The 13,326-nt window shown below is 60.0% G+C and overlaps 1 protein-coding gene across 2 annotated transcripts; it reads left to right on the forward strand.

Moving 5' to 3' along the window:
- The first annotated feature begins 367 nt into the window (after nt 1-367).
- On the forward strand, nt 368-13,017 carry IDH3B (isocitrate dehydrogenase (NAD(+)) 3 non-catalytic subunit beta). Of its 2 annotated transcripts, none has more exons than XM_068943949.1 (12): nt 368-497; nt 3,118-3,198; nt 5,175-5,273; nt 6,166-6,286; nt 6,728-6,788; nt 7,262-7,394; nt 7,885-8,018; nt 8,507-8,609; nt 9,136-9,282; nt 9,426-9,520; nt 9,690-9,750; nt 12,813-13,017. In XM_068943949.1, the coding sequence occupies exons 1-12, from the start codon at nt 462-464 to the stop codon at nt 12,888-12,890; spliced, it is 1,149 nt and encodes a 382-aa protein (XP_068800050.1). In that variant the 5' UTR covers nt 368-461; the 3' UTR covers nt 12,891-13,017. The 2 variants fall into 2 exon arrangements, with proteins under 2 accessions (XP_068800050.1, XP_068800049.1); XM_068943948.1 differs by having other exon boundaries at nt 380-497; nt 10,187-13,017.
- Nucleotides 13,018-13,326: the final 309 nt, after the last annotated feature.

Raw genomic sequence — 13,326 nt, forward strand, 5'->3', positions numbered from 1 at the left:
CTGGGGGGGTCCCTCAGGGGACCACGGGGGGAGTCCAGGGGGGGTCCTGAGGGGTCAGGGTGAGGGTCCCTGGATTGTCTCTGGGGGGGTCCCTCAGGGGTCCACGGGGGGAGTCCAGGGGGGGTCCTGAGGGGTTGGGGGGGTCCCTCAGAGGTCCCCGGGGGGGTGGAGGGGGGTCCCTCAGGGTCGGGGGGGGGAGTCCAGGGGGGTCCTGAGGGGTCGGGGGGAGGGTCCCTGGATTGTCTCTGGGGGGGTCCCTCAGGGGTCCCCGGGGGGGTGAAGGGGGGTCCTGAGGGGTCGGGGGGGGGGCCCGGAGGAGGGGGGGGGTCGGGCGCTGCGCTCCCCTGCCTGGCCGTGCGGGGGCGGGGCCCGGGGGAGGGGGCGGAGCCTGGCGCTGCCCCGCCCCTTCCGCCCAACGTCCCCCGCGCGGCCGCGGCTGCGGAGCATTGTGGGGCTGGGAGATGGCGGCTCTCAGCGCGGGGCGGGTGGCGGCCAGGGTGAGGGGGCCGGGGGGGTTCCGGGGTGGGGGCAGCGGTCTGGGGTGGCGGGGGGAGCCTGGGGAGGGCGGGATGGGCTGGGCTGGGGGGGCGGACTAGGCCGTGGGGGTTGTTCTGGCCTGGGGGGGGTGAAGGGTCGGTCTGGTGGGGGGGGCGGGCTGGGCCGGCAGGGGGTGGGGGGTTGGGCTGGGCTGGTGGGGGGGGTCGGTCTGGTGGGGGGGGGCGGGCTGGGCTGGGGGGGGCAGTCTGGTGGGGGGGTCAGTCGTGGGGGGGTCAGACTGGGTTGGGGGACGGGCTGGGCCGGCAGGGGGTGGGGGGTTGGTCTGGGCTGGGGGGGAGGGTCAGTCTGGGGGGGGGTCAGACTGGGCTGGGGGGGCAGTCTGGTGGGGGGGTCAGTCGTGGGGGGAGTCAGACTGGGTTGGGGGGGTCAGTCTGGTGGGGGGGTCAGTCGTGGGGGGGTCAGACTGGGTTGGGGGGCAGTCTGGTGGGGGGGTCAGTCGTGGGGGGAGTCAGACTGGGTTGGGGGGGATAGGCTGGGCCGGCAGGGGGTGGGGGGTTGGTCTGGGCTGGGGGGGGGGGTCAGTCTGGTGGGGGGGGTCAGACTGGGCTGGGGGGGGCAGTCTGGTGGGGGGGTCAGTCGTGGGGGGAGTCAGACTGGGTTGGGGGGGTCAGTCTGGTGGGGGGGTCAGTCGGGGGGGTCAGACTGGGTTGGGGGGGCAGTCTGGTGGGGGGGTCAGTCGTGGGGGGGTCAGACTGGGTTGGGGGACGGGCTGGGCCGGCAGGGGGTGGGGGGTTGGTCTGGGCTGGGGGGGGGTCAGTCTGGTGGGGGGGGTCAGACTTGGCTGGGGGGGCAGTCTGGTGGGGGGGTCAGTCGTGGGGGGAGTCAGACTGGGTTGGGGGGTCAGTCTGGTGGGGGGGTCAGTCGTGGGGGGGTCAGACTGGGTTGGGGGGCAGTCTGGTGGGGGGGTCAGTCGTGGGGGGAGTCAGACTGGGTTGGGGGGGCAGTCTGGTGGGGGGGGTCAGTCGTGGGGGGAGTCAGACTGGGTTGGGGGGGATAGGCTGGGCCGGCAGGGGGTGGGGGGTTGGTCTGGGCTGGGGGGGGGTCAGTCTGGTTGGGGGGGTCGTTCTGGGTTGGGGGGATCAGATTGGGCTGGGGGGGGCAGTCTGGTGGGGGGGTCAGTCGGGGGGGTCAGAGTGGGCTGGGGGGGCAGTCTGTTGGAGGGGGAGTCGTGGGGGGGGTCAGACTGGGTTGGGGGGGGCAGGCTGGGCCGGCAGGGGGTGGGGGGGTTGGTCTGGGCTGGGGGGGGTCAGACTGGGCTGGGGGGGGTCAGTCGTGGGGGGGGGTCAGACTGGGTTGGGGGACGGGCTGGGCCGGCAGGGGGTGGGGGGTTGGTCTGGGCTGGGGGGGGGGTCAGTCTGGTGGGGGGGGTCAGACTTGGCTGGGGGGGCAGTCTGGTGGGGGGGTCAGTCGTGGGGGGAGTCAGACTGGGTTGGGGGGGATAGGCTGGGCCGGCAGGGGGTGGGGGGTTGGTCTGGGCTGGGGGGTTCAGTCTGGTTGGGGGGGGTCGTTTTGGGTTGTGGGGGTCAGATTGGGCTGGGGGGGGCAGTCTGGTGGGGGGGTCAGTCGTGGGGGGGGTCAGAGTGGGCTGGGGGGGCAGTCTGTTGGAGGGGGAGTCGGGGGGGGGGTCAGACTGGGTTGGGGGGGGCAGGCTGGGCCGGCAGGGGGTGGGGGGGTTGGTCTGGGCTGGGGGGGGTCAGACTGGGCTGGGGGGGGCAGTCTGGTGGGGGGGGTCAGTCGTGGGGGGAGTCAGACTGGGTTGGGGGATGGGCTGGGCTGGCAGGGGGTGAGGGGTTGGTCTGGGCTGGGGGGGGCAGTCTGGTGGGGGGGTCAGTCGTGGGGGGGGTCAGACTGTGTTGGGGGATGGGCTGGGCCGGCAGGGGGTGGGGGGTTGGTCTGGGCTGGGAGGGGTCAGTCTGGTTGGGGGGGGGGTCAGACTAGGTTGGGGGGGTGGACTGGGCCAGTAGGGGGTGGGGGGTTGGTCTGGGCTGGGGGGGGTCAGACTGGGCTGGGGGGGTCAGTCGTGGGGGGGTCAGACTAGGTTGGGGGGGTGGACTGGGCTGGCAGGGGGTGGAAGGTTGGTCTAGTTTGGGGGGCCGGACGGGATTGCTCTGGGCTGGGGGGGGGGGGTGGAAGCAGTCTGGTTTGGGGGGGGCCAGACTGGGTTAGGGGGCTAGGTGAGATTTTTCTGGGCTGGGAGGGGGCAATCTGGTGGGGGAGAGGGCTTGGTCTGGGCTGGGGAGCCGAAGGGTTACTCTGGGGTGCGGAGGGGTCGTTCTGGGTCTGGAGAGGTTAAGGGGGTTGGTCTGAGCTGGGGGGGTGTTTGGGGGGGGTCGTCTGGGCTGGAGACAATGGGGGGGCTCAGTGGGGATGTGAGAGGTTGGTTGGGGGGGACGCAGGGGTCAGTCTGGGCCAAGGAGCTGGTCTGGGTTGTGGGGGTGTTGGAAGGTCAATCTGGACTGCGGGGTTTCGTCAGGGTTGGGGGGGTGGGTAGCGCTGGGCTGGGGGCACCCTGCCAGCTCCCAGGGTCTCATCCTTCCGCTCTGCCGCCTCCTGTCCCAGGGGCTCCTGCGTGCCCAGAGCATCGGCGCGTGGAGGGGCCTGGGTGCCTCCGCTGCCCTCCAGCAGATCCCGCGGGCCAAGGTGAGGGGGGGGTGTCGGTGCTCCTGCCCCGGCCCACCCTACGGGGCTGCCTCCCCCCCAACCCCGCAGTCAGGCCCCTGCGCTCGCTGCAGGACGCTGCTGCGCTGGCTCTGCAGCACCGAGCCGCAGTGGGTTGGTAGGTTAGAGCTGTCTCTGCCGCCGGTCTTTCTCCATAAGTGCCGATATGTGCTACTGGGGCTTTGGGACTCGGAGAAAGTAGCCCGTCACCAGCACAGCACTGGGAAGAGGGGCACGATTCCCTGGCTACCTCTCCCCGTCTGCCTGGGCCCCGGCACTCTGAGCAGGAGCTGGTGCGGGAGTCGTGGAGGATGAAGGGTGGCAGCGATCCTTGTGGGCCGCTGCCGTGCAGCGTTAGCTCAGTGACTGCTGCTGCCGGACGGCAGTGTGGATGAAGGGTGGTACTGCCTCAGCTTTATCACTGTGTCTGGCGTGTGCTGTAACGTTTTGCACTTCCCTGTGAAGGTGCTGAGCTTGTTGTGGCGAAGAACCGACTCGCTGTTGCTTATGAGTGTGAAGGAAAAGTTCATAACACGTAAATGTCCAAGGCTAAGCAAGGCGAAGAAAAGCACTTCTAAATTCTTTGGGGTGGAAAAACCCCTGCTATTTTTAGGGTTTGGCTGTGAGTGCTTGTGGCCTGCAAGGTAAAGGTCACGAGAAGACCGGAGAAGATTCATCCTGAGAAGGATTTATGTGTAGACAGAGGACACAGAAAGCCATAGCAAGACCACTGTCACCACCTAAAATTACAGAAGCTTAGGACTGTGCCCATGAGTGGGATTGGGCTCGCTTCGTTCAGGAGAGCATTCCTACTTGTTTGCATCTCATCGGTGTGCCTAGAAAGCGCTGTGCTTCCTCTCCCCTTCCCAGCCATCTGCTCCCTCTGTAGGCTCCCTCCCAGCCTGGTGAAAGCAGCATTTCTCACTCTCTGACTAGTGTGCTCTGAGACTTGCTCCCTCATTGCTGGTAATTCGGGCTCTTTTCCCTCTCTGGCTCACCTGCACGTAAAGGTTTGCTGGCAGGATTATGCTGACAAGCATTTCTGGTATTTAGTGGTATAGCTAAAGTGATTAGCCCTGAGTGCAGTACTACAGTAGTGAAAGTGCTTTTGATCTAGTCCTTAGCATTTAGTTCTAATTTCAGTAGACCTAGATATAGTAATTAACCTAAAAATAATACAGGAAATAATATACGATAATTATTAGAGACTGAATAAGATAAAAGCAAGTAGTAGCTTAGCACATATGAGCATCTTTTAGACTTTATGATCAGGAAATAAGAAATGGAGAGAGGAAGTGTCGCTTCCTATGGGCATAAGGATAGAAGAAACAACTGAAGTGCTGCCTCCTGGATTAGCATGGCATTTATTGTGTTTAGGTGGACACGTAGCGTGTTCACGTCTGGTTCCTTTTTGTAAGTTCTATTTCTACAATTTCTATTGAACAGAGGGAGAGATCGTAACTAGAAACATTATGGAGGAAATGATCTTTAGATTACTGTTGAATCGCAGGCTTTTGGATTCCTCTCCTGTGTAAAGTGTTCATGACCAAACAGTGTCCTCAGATCTGGGAAACGGAGCAGTTCTCGTGCCATTGTGCAAGGTACTCGCAGGGCTTTGTCCGTAATGCAGCGTGCAGGTCCCGTTCCCCATGCTCGAGGCGGAGCAGGAGCAGAGTCTATATGAGAGAAGATTACGAGTGAGGCTTGTTTAGCCTGGTAACGTGAAAGCTGGTGGAGGTTATGCTTGCTTTCAGCAGGCGCCCTGAAAGCGTGAATGTATGTAGGGAAAGAGGAGCAGGAGGACTCTGTAGGTTAAAGCTCAGTGCTAATGCAGCAGTAAGTGTATGTTGTGCATATTCTCCTCCCTGTAGCTTGCTGCTTGCCGGTTGGGCGTCCTATTTGAATTATGGGTCTGGGCATGCCACAGGAAGTTTAACTGTTCTCTGCTTTCTGTGCAGTCAGAAAATGCGAAATCTGAGGGCACGTTCCAGGTCACCATGCTGCCCGGAGATGGGGTGGGCCCAGAGCTCATGCACGCAGTCAAGGAAGTGTTCAAGGTAACGGCTCCTGCTTCTCTGTGAGGCTGGGTGAATGGTGGAGAATGGAGGAGCAGCAGCTGCAGAATTGCTTGAAGATGCTTATGTTTCAGAGACCAACTTGACTGTTTCCTCTAGAGCAGAAGAGAGTTAGTAGGTTGCTAGAAACCTGGGCTTTTACTCTTTTCCGCAAAATAGGTTCAACTTGGACCTTTTGCAAGACGGTAGGTAGTCTTGCAAAGTGTCTCATTTTCTGGTGTGTGCCATTCCCAGTCTAGAACCATGTCCTGGAATGAGCAGAGGAGTCCGTGACCTGACGGTCCTTCTCTTTCTCTGCTGAGGTGGCCAGCGAACACTAGTGCCCTCTGAGGTGGTCATGGGGAGGACAGTCCTGTCTGGAATGTGACTGCTGTGCTGTCGTTGTCCAGCTGTCTAGAACTCTGTGCTCTTCTGACCATGTTCCTGATCTGTAGTGAGCCTTTCTTTCATATAGCAGCGTCAGAGCTTGAGGAGGAAGTTAGTACCGAAGTTACTAGTTAGTTAGTAAGTTAGTTCTGTTTTTTAGCAGATAACAAGTCTGTTCACATCAGAGGAAACAAACATGACGTTATCTGTCACGTTATGAGTTACACAGCTGAAACTATAATTTACACTAAGGAAGTGGAGTTCTGATGTTGAAGGTACCAGAAAACATGTCATTATTCAGTTAGAATTAAGTTGAAAGAAGCAACCTAGACGTCCAGGTTCAACATATCGTGACTTCAGTATCCTCTTCTCCCCGCGGAGACAGTCTGGCTGGTTTAAGGTTTCATGTCCCAGCTCTGTGTGTGTGTGTGTGTGTGTTTGTTGTAAGTTTCCTGCCAAGTCTCTGAGCTGACTGGGCAGTGGTCCTTTTCTTGCATCTCTTGTGCAGGCCGCCAGTGTGCCTGTGGTCTTTGATGAGCATCACCTGAGTGAGGTGCAGAACATGGCATCAGAAGAAAAACTGGATGAGGTGGTTGACTCTATGAAGGAAAGTAAAGTGGCCCTTATAGGTAAGGAATTGCACTAGCTTTCTGTCCAGCAAACAGAGCTCTCCACTCTGCCTGAGGGAAATGTTGCCTTATCTCAAACCCCATTAGATGCTTTTAGAAAGCAAGGACTGCTGTGGTCTAGGTCCTGGAAAAGGAAATATGGCCTCTTTAAGCTAAGGAACAAATTGCCTCTACTTGATGTACTTAGCTTATCAAAGAAGAAGTTATTTCCAGCTTCTGCTTTTTGAAACAGGATCTCGCAGTATGGGGCCCAGAGAAACCAGTGAACCCGTCTGGGTCCCGTGTAGTGAGAGAGCAGTCCCTGTGCTTGGGTGAGGTTCTGTCGAAAGAACCTGTCTCTGATGCTGGCTGTCCTGTGGTCTGGGTTCAGGCAATGTTCTTAGCGGCTGTTGGTGGGCTCTGTGCTGTGCATCTTACTCCCGCTCAACCTTGTCCCTGCAGGCAAGATCCACACCCCCATGGAGTACAAAGGAGAGCTGGCTTCGTATGACATGAGACTCAGGTAAGCTTGGTCCCCTGCTTGACTGTCAGTGCTGAGCCCTGACGCATCAGTCACTGGAGAAACCAAGCTGCACTTAGTTGTGGTATTCTGCCAGTGGGCCACGTGTTGAAGGAAGTAAGTCCAGGATAGGTGTGAAAGTCATGAGGAAGCAGAAGCTTCTGAGAAACTGTCAGTGGCCAGAATCTGCCTCTGTTAATTATGATTGACGATGTGCTTTCTTTGGGATCCTGGAGATGCCAAAGGCGGGTGTGAATGGATGGAAAATGGACCTGCCTCGACAGAGCATTGTAGAAGCCCTGCTTGGAGGTGTGACTGGTTCATGATCCATGAGGGGATAAATAGATACAGGAGAACATCTTAAGAGGTGGAGAGCTGTGCACCATCACCGGCTGATACCCCGGCATTGGCCATGAAGAGTATCTGCCCCAGAAATAGCTCACGATGAAATGCTGACCCTGCCGCTTCTTTTGCAGGCGCAAATTAGACTTGTTTGCCAATGTTGTCCATGTGAAGAGCTTACCAGGCTATAAAACACGGCACAACAACTTGGACCTCGTGATCATTCGTGAGCAGACAGAGGGGGAGTACAGCTCTCTGGAACACGAGGTAAGGGAGCTTCCCTCCAGCACGTGGGTGCTGTGGTGCGGGGTCACTGCTGGGCTCAGCGTCTGCATCAGAGCTCGCTGCTGAAGGACAAGGAAACTTACCCAGGATATGGAACTTCCTTGCTGTTGGCGCCCATTCCTGCTTTGCGTGCCAGACCCGTTCAGCACGACTGAGCAACTGGCTGGAGCAAAAGTTACGTAGCAAGTAACAGTAACAGGCCTCGGAAACAGGGTGAAGAATACTTGGGAGGCCTGAATACACACAGACCCCAAGGAGGGTGGTGAGCGGCTGCCTTAGGGGTGATGCCAGAAAAAGGCAAAGGAGCACTGGGTACTGAGGAACCTCTTGATGGGAGGCAGAGACTCCTTGTCTGTGTCTCAGCACCTGGACTATCAGAGTGGTGCAGGTGGATGAGGTAGAAAAATTGTGAGGCAGGGCACTGGGCTACACGATGCATCGCATGGCTGCTCACGCTCCCTTTTGTGTCCAGAGTGCAAAGGGAGTCATCGAGTGCCTGAAGATTATCACGCGGGCCAAGTCGCAGCGCATTGCCAAGTTTGCCTTCGACTATGCCACCAAAAAAGGGCGCTCCAAAGTCACAGCTGTGCACAAAGCCAACATTATGTGAGTGCCCCAAGAGCGGGTTTGGGGGGATGTCTGCTGATTGTGCTGAGACTCACAACTGCCGTCACATCTCAGGCCTTGTTGCTCGCTCCGCTTTTGATCCTGATCAGAGCAACACCAGTCTGATTCTAGACAGGCTGGAGTTTCCCTGGCACTAGCTTCCCCCCCGCCCCGCCACCCCCGCCCCGGTGTATGGTCTCATCTCCAGTATGAGCATAGCTGAGGCCTGACAGCTGCATCGTGAAGGCTATCAGCTGAGAAGGGGAAAACCTCTGGCACTCAAAGCTGATCCTTCATCGTTCCCCTTAGGCCCAGGCTTCGCTGCCTGTTTGGCTTTGTGTGTGCAGTGGTGTGAGGTGCTCCAGAGTCGCCTGTCTTCCTGGGCCCTGCAGTGGTGGGACAGCAATTGCTACTGAATTACTTGGTTCTGTAGCGATTCTGCCGCTGTCCTGGCGAGCAGGCATGTTAATGTGCTTTTTGGCTCTCAGGAAACTAGGCGATGGGCTGTTCCTGCAGTGCTGTGAAGAAGTGGCAGAACTGTATCCCAAGATCAAATTTGACACCATGATAATTGACAACTGCTGCATGCAGGTGAGGACCTGGTTTGCCTACCTTGTCCCTGTCCCAGATTCATAATGCATCTGCTGCTGAGGGGATAAAGAATGGTCTGAAACCTGAAAAGCTGATGCTGCTCTAGAGCTTCCTGACAGCTTACAAAGGTCCCGTTGGCCATCCCTGTCTCCTAGCCTGAGGTTTGCTCCTTGCACAAACTGAAAGCCACTGGCCTTCTCCCTGCTCTGGTCCAGCCAAAAGCAGGAGCTGCAGGTATTGAGGCTGTCAGGGGTGTTTACAGCTGTCTGATTTGGGCTTGCAAGACTCTCCCAGGGGAAGTTGGTGTGTAGCAGCTGACGGTGATCCCCTTTTCAGTAGGACTCCCTGCTGTCACTTGAGTGCGGTCTGGGGATGTTGTCAGACATGGGGTGTTCTGCTGCTCCACCTGGTTCACCTCGCACTCCCTTGTCCTGAAGGCTGTCGGGCTGCCAGCTGCGTGTGTGCCAGCCCATGTTGGGCAGGACTGGTGTGCAAGGCCTCATTTCCTCCTGTTCCCTCCATGCAGCTGGTGCAGAACCCCTACCAGTTTGATGTCCTGGTCATGCCGAACCTCTACGGGAACATCATTGATAACCTAGCGGCTGGCTTGGTGGGCGGTGCCGGTGTGGTTCCTGGCGAGAGCTACAGCGCAGAGTACGCCGTGTTCGAGATGGTGAGGAGTCTTCTCCCTGCTCTCAGCTCCCTGGAGTCTGTTGCTTTGCCCCTTGTCAGCACCCTGGGTTATCTATCTATCTGGGGAGCTACTCGGACAGGAGTGTGGAATGCGGTCCCTCACTGTGGCTTCTCCTCCCACAGGGTGCCCGCCACCCGTTTGCCCAGGCCGTGGGCAGGAACATTGCTAATCCCACTGCCATGCTGCTCTCAGCTGCCAACATGTTGCGACATCTCAAGTAGGTGCCTCCTCCTGTGGCTGTGCGGTGGGATGGGGAGGGGATGGCCAGCATGGTGCCCAGAGGGCAGCGCTGCCTCAGCCTTCCTTTGGGCTGCAGACGTGTTTTGAGGGGCGGGCAGAAGGCTGCTGTATGAAGGGGCTGACCGTCGTCGCTTTCCTTTTTCTAGCTTGGAATTTCACTCCAATTTGATTGCGGATGCAGTGAAGAAGGTGATCAAAGTCGGAAAAGTGAGTACTGGGCAACTGGCCTTGTTGCTTATCTGTAGCCTCTGTAGGAGCTCTTCATGGGTAGGAAGAAGCTCCGCGTTCTCCCTCTCGGACAAGTGTGAGCCTCGGACAGAGGTGCTGTGTCAGCACCTCCACGCCCATTTCCAGCCCAGTGAGCAGCTCGGAAACCTGTGTGCTTGCAGCTGCTGCTGTATTCAGTCCTTCTCTGCTTGTCTCAGGGGAATGCTGCTGCTGCTGTTAGTGGTGTTTGCTGGCTAGGGGAGGCCTGGCAGGGCTGGGGATGTCTGATGGCCTTTCTCTAGCTTGCAGCCCGGCTGGGGTCTTTGGCAGGGTGCGTAGAGGGAAGCTGCTCTCCTCTCCCTTCTCGTAATCGTTTTGCTTGGTTCACGACCACATTTCTCCCTTGTTTCTCCCCTTCCCTGTGTTGGATTTTTAGGTTCGGACACGGGACTTGGGCGGTTACTCCACCACTTCTGACTTCGTGAAGTCTGTGATTGACAGCCTGCACCCCCACTATGGTGTCTAGGAACCCCGCTCGCTCGTGGGGAGTTCTGGGACTTCACTGCACCCTGCAGCACCTTTCTGTAGCTTAAAACCTAAAAGAGCGTCCTTCCCCCTCCCCTTGCTGGCATAGCTCTCCAGGCTGCTGGGATCCCCTTGTGCCTCCAGGGAGGCTCTTCCTCTTCCCCCAGCCCAGAGATCCCAGTAGCCTTCCAGAGTCATGGCCAGTGTGAATAGCCAGAGGGACAGAGAGCAGGTCTCCCTGGAGCTGGAGTGAGGACTCCTGGGTGTACCTCTGGTTTGTTCAGGTGGTGGTTTCACTTTGCCCTCCATGAGATGACTGTAAGTGCTCATCTCGGGACTTGAGCGTGCCTGCTGGGATGACTCGGTGTCCCCTGGCAGGCAGTTCACAGGGATATCAAGGCCAGTGTAGTCCATGGTTACTGTAGGAGCCTTCGCTGCCCACAGAGGCTTTAGCAGTAGGACCACAGGGCTGAGGACTTTCGCTCCGAGCAAATATTTCTGGATGCGAGTCCACTCTCTGGGAGCAGGCGCAATTCCACTTAGCACAAAGAGGCTTTGAAAGCTCCTGCCCTCTGGGAGCTGGTGCGGGACAGGGCTTGCTCTGTTCCCGTCCGTATTATGAGTTTCCTACGGATCGCTGAAAGCCACGGGACAAGGCTGGGGAGAGCTGTGCTCTGAGCTGAGCCACCGGTGTTGTAGAGCAGGGAAGGGCAGTCGCTGCCCTGGCCTGAGCAGGCACCCCGGCACAGCAAACTGCGCGCAGGGCCTTGCAGGCCTGCTGCAGGTTTGGGCCGTTCCTCTGGCTCAGCACAGAGCGGGGAGCTGGGGCAGGTCTCTGCCAAGGCCGAGCCGCTGCTGTGCTCCCTGGGGCAGGGCCTGGGGCAGCCGTGGGACTGACCGAACCTCTGCGCCCCTCACCGCGCCTTGCGCCTTGCCCAGCGCTGCAGCAGCCCGGGGAGCCTGCGTGGCTCTACGGCTGTGCCAGGGCCCTGGAGGGCAGCGCTGGGGGCTGGGTTACAAGCGGGCTGGTGGGACCGCTGGAAGCTCTGCAGGCGCAGCGCGGCCCGCTCCTGCCCTGCTGACACAGGGTGCTGTGCGCGTTGGGGAACGTATTTATTACAGTACTTTGTAGTCGTGTTTGCAAATAAAGGGAGCAACACCCTCCCCTCCACGCCCACAGCCCTGGGCCTTGGTCTAGGGCGCGCATGGACCGCTTTGTGCCAGGGCAGGGCTGAGGTAGGTGCAGGCTTGGCGCTGCGGTGTGGCTGAGTCAGCCCAGCGCCGGCGCCGACAGCGGGAGCAGTCGCCTGAGGGGGCTGCTGGAGCTAGCAGAGCTCGGGGTGGCCGTGCTGCTCCTGCCCCGCGCAGGGCCAGAAGAGGGGCTGGGATCACGGCAGTGCTGCTGCCCGGACCCTCTGCAAAAGCAAGAGCTGGGGCAGGGTTGCAGGGGCTTCAGCACCGCTCCCGGCGTCATGCTTGCCACAGCCAGCTGGTGATGGTGGTCATCCGCCATGGCGTGCCATGCTCCCCTTGTCCAGCCTGCTGGGCCAGGTGCCCCCAGGTGCTGCGCTACCGGGGCAGCAGACGGGCGGCTGTGAAATTAGGGCAGCAATCCCCTGCCAGCTTTTACAAAAAAAATTAAACCAAAACAAAACCTGGCTGTTGTAGAGGGCCACTGACTCAGCTGCTGCAGCCCTTGTTTTCTGCAGTTGCTAAAAGAGTCTTGTGCTAGTTTTTGGGGGTTTTGTTTGTTTTTCCTTTTTTCAGGGCAGGGGCGGCAGTGGGTGCTGAGCCAGCTGGCTGCATGTGCTGGCCCAATGGCACGTTGAAGCCCATCTCTAGGTTGAACCGTTGCAGCCCCGTCCTTGCGCCGCAGCACCACTTCGGCAGAGCCCCGCTGCGCCTGCGCAGCTGCTGCTGCACTGGGCTGGTGCTGGCAGGAGGGCGAAGGGCTGGGCAAGACCGAGCTGTGAGGGGCATGCACCTCTTTTTTTTTGGGGGGGGGGTGGGGGGGGCAGGAACTGAAGTGTCTGCTCGGCTCACGCCGGGACCAGGCCAGGGCGGCTGCCCCAGCCCTGACGGGGGGTGTTGAGGCAGGGCTGCCCCTTGGCGCCAGCGCTGGTGCAGGGCTGCCAGCTCCAGCAAGGCCAGGGACTGCTGGAGGGGGGCATCACCACCGCCCCAGCCTGGCCTGCGCACCCCAACAGCCCTGGCTGCTGGCCCAGCCTCCTCCCAGGGACCCCGGGGGGGGGGTTTTGGGGGGGGGGTCGCTTCCACTTCCCCCTCTCCCAAACCTGGAGCAGCTGCTTGTGGAGTGTCAGCCTCGCCCAGCCCTGCTCCAGGGGGATGGCGCCAGCTCTGCTCCGCTGCCTTCCTGGGGCCCAGGGACACCAGAATGGGGGCTGCACCGAGCAGGGGGCTGCGGCAGGCCTCAGGGGGCCTGGTCCTGCTGACCCCCAACGTGGTCCAGCCCCACAGCCCAGGCCCTGCTGCAGAGGCCGCTTTCCTGCCTTGCTAACGCTCCCCTCTTGTTGCAGGTGCGCACAGCGGACATGGGGGGATACGCCACGTCCCTGGATTTCACGCAAGCTGTGATAGCTGCCCTGGATGCCTAAGGCCCTCTTCTCCTGCTCTGGCAGTCCAGGTGCTCTTGCGTGGCCTGCATAGTAATTTATTGCTTCCCAGCAGCTCTGCTGAGCCGAGCCTGCCCTCACATGTAATAAAGCAGCCTCTGCACCACCACGGAGGCTCCTGCTGTGAGTACTTTGAACAGACAGAAGCAGGTCTGCGCATTCAGCCCCAGGCACACGCAGCACCTCCTGCATCCTGCCTGCCCCATCCTGACCCGCCCTCTGCCTCCGCTGCCCCATCGCCACGCAGCAGCACCTGCCCCACTCGTGTCCGCACCGGGAACCCACCTCGCTCCCGTGGCAGCCTGAGCACCGTCGGCCCCAGGGGAGGTGCCCCTGCCTTCCCCTCAGCACCCTGCACCCCAGCACTGCTGGGGCCCCCCCACGTCGCTGCCCCGCTCCCTGCGGGCAGCCAGCAGCA

This window comes from Struthio camelus, chromosome 4, assembly GCF_040807025.1.
Source record: "Struthio camelus isolate bStrCam1 chromosome 4, bStrCam1.hap1, whole genome shotgun sequence".
Classification (NCBI taxonomy): domain Eukaryota; kingdom Metazoa; phylum Chordata; class Aves; order Struthioniformes; family Struthionidae; genus Struthio; species Struthio camelus.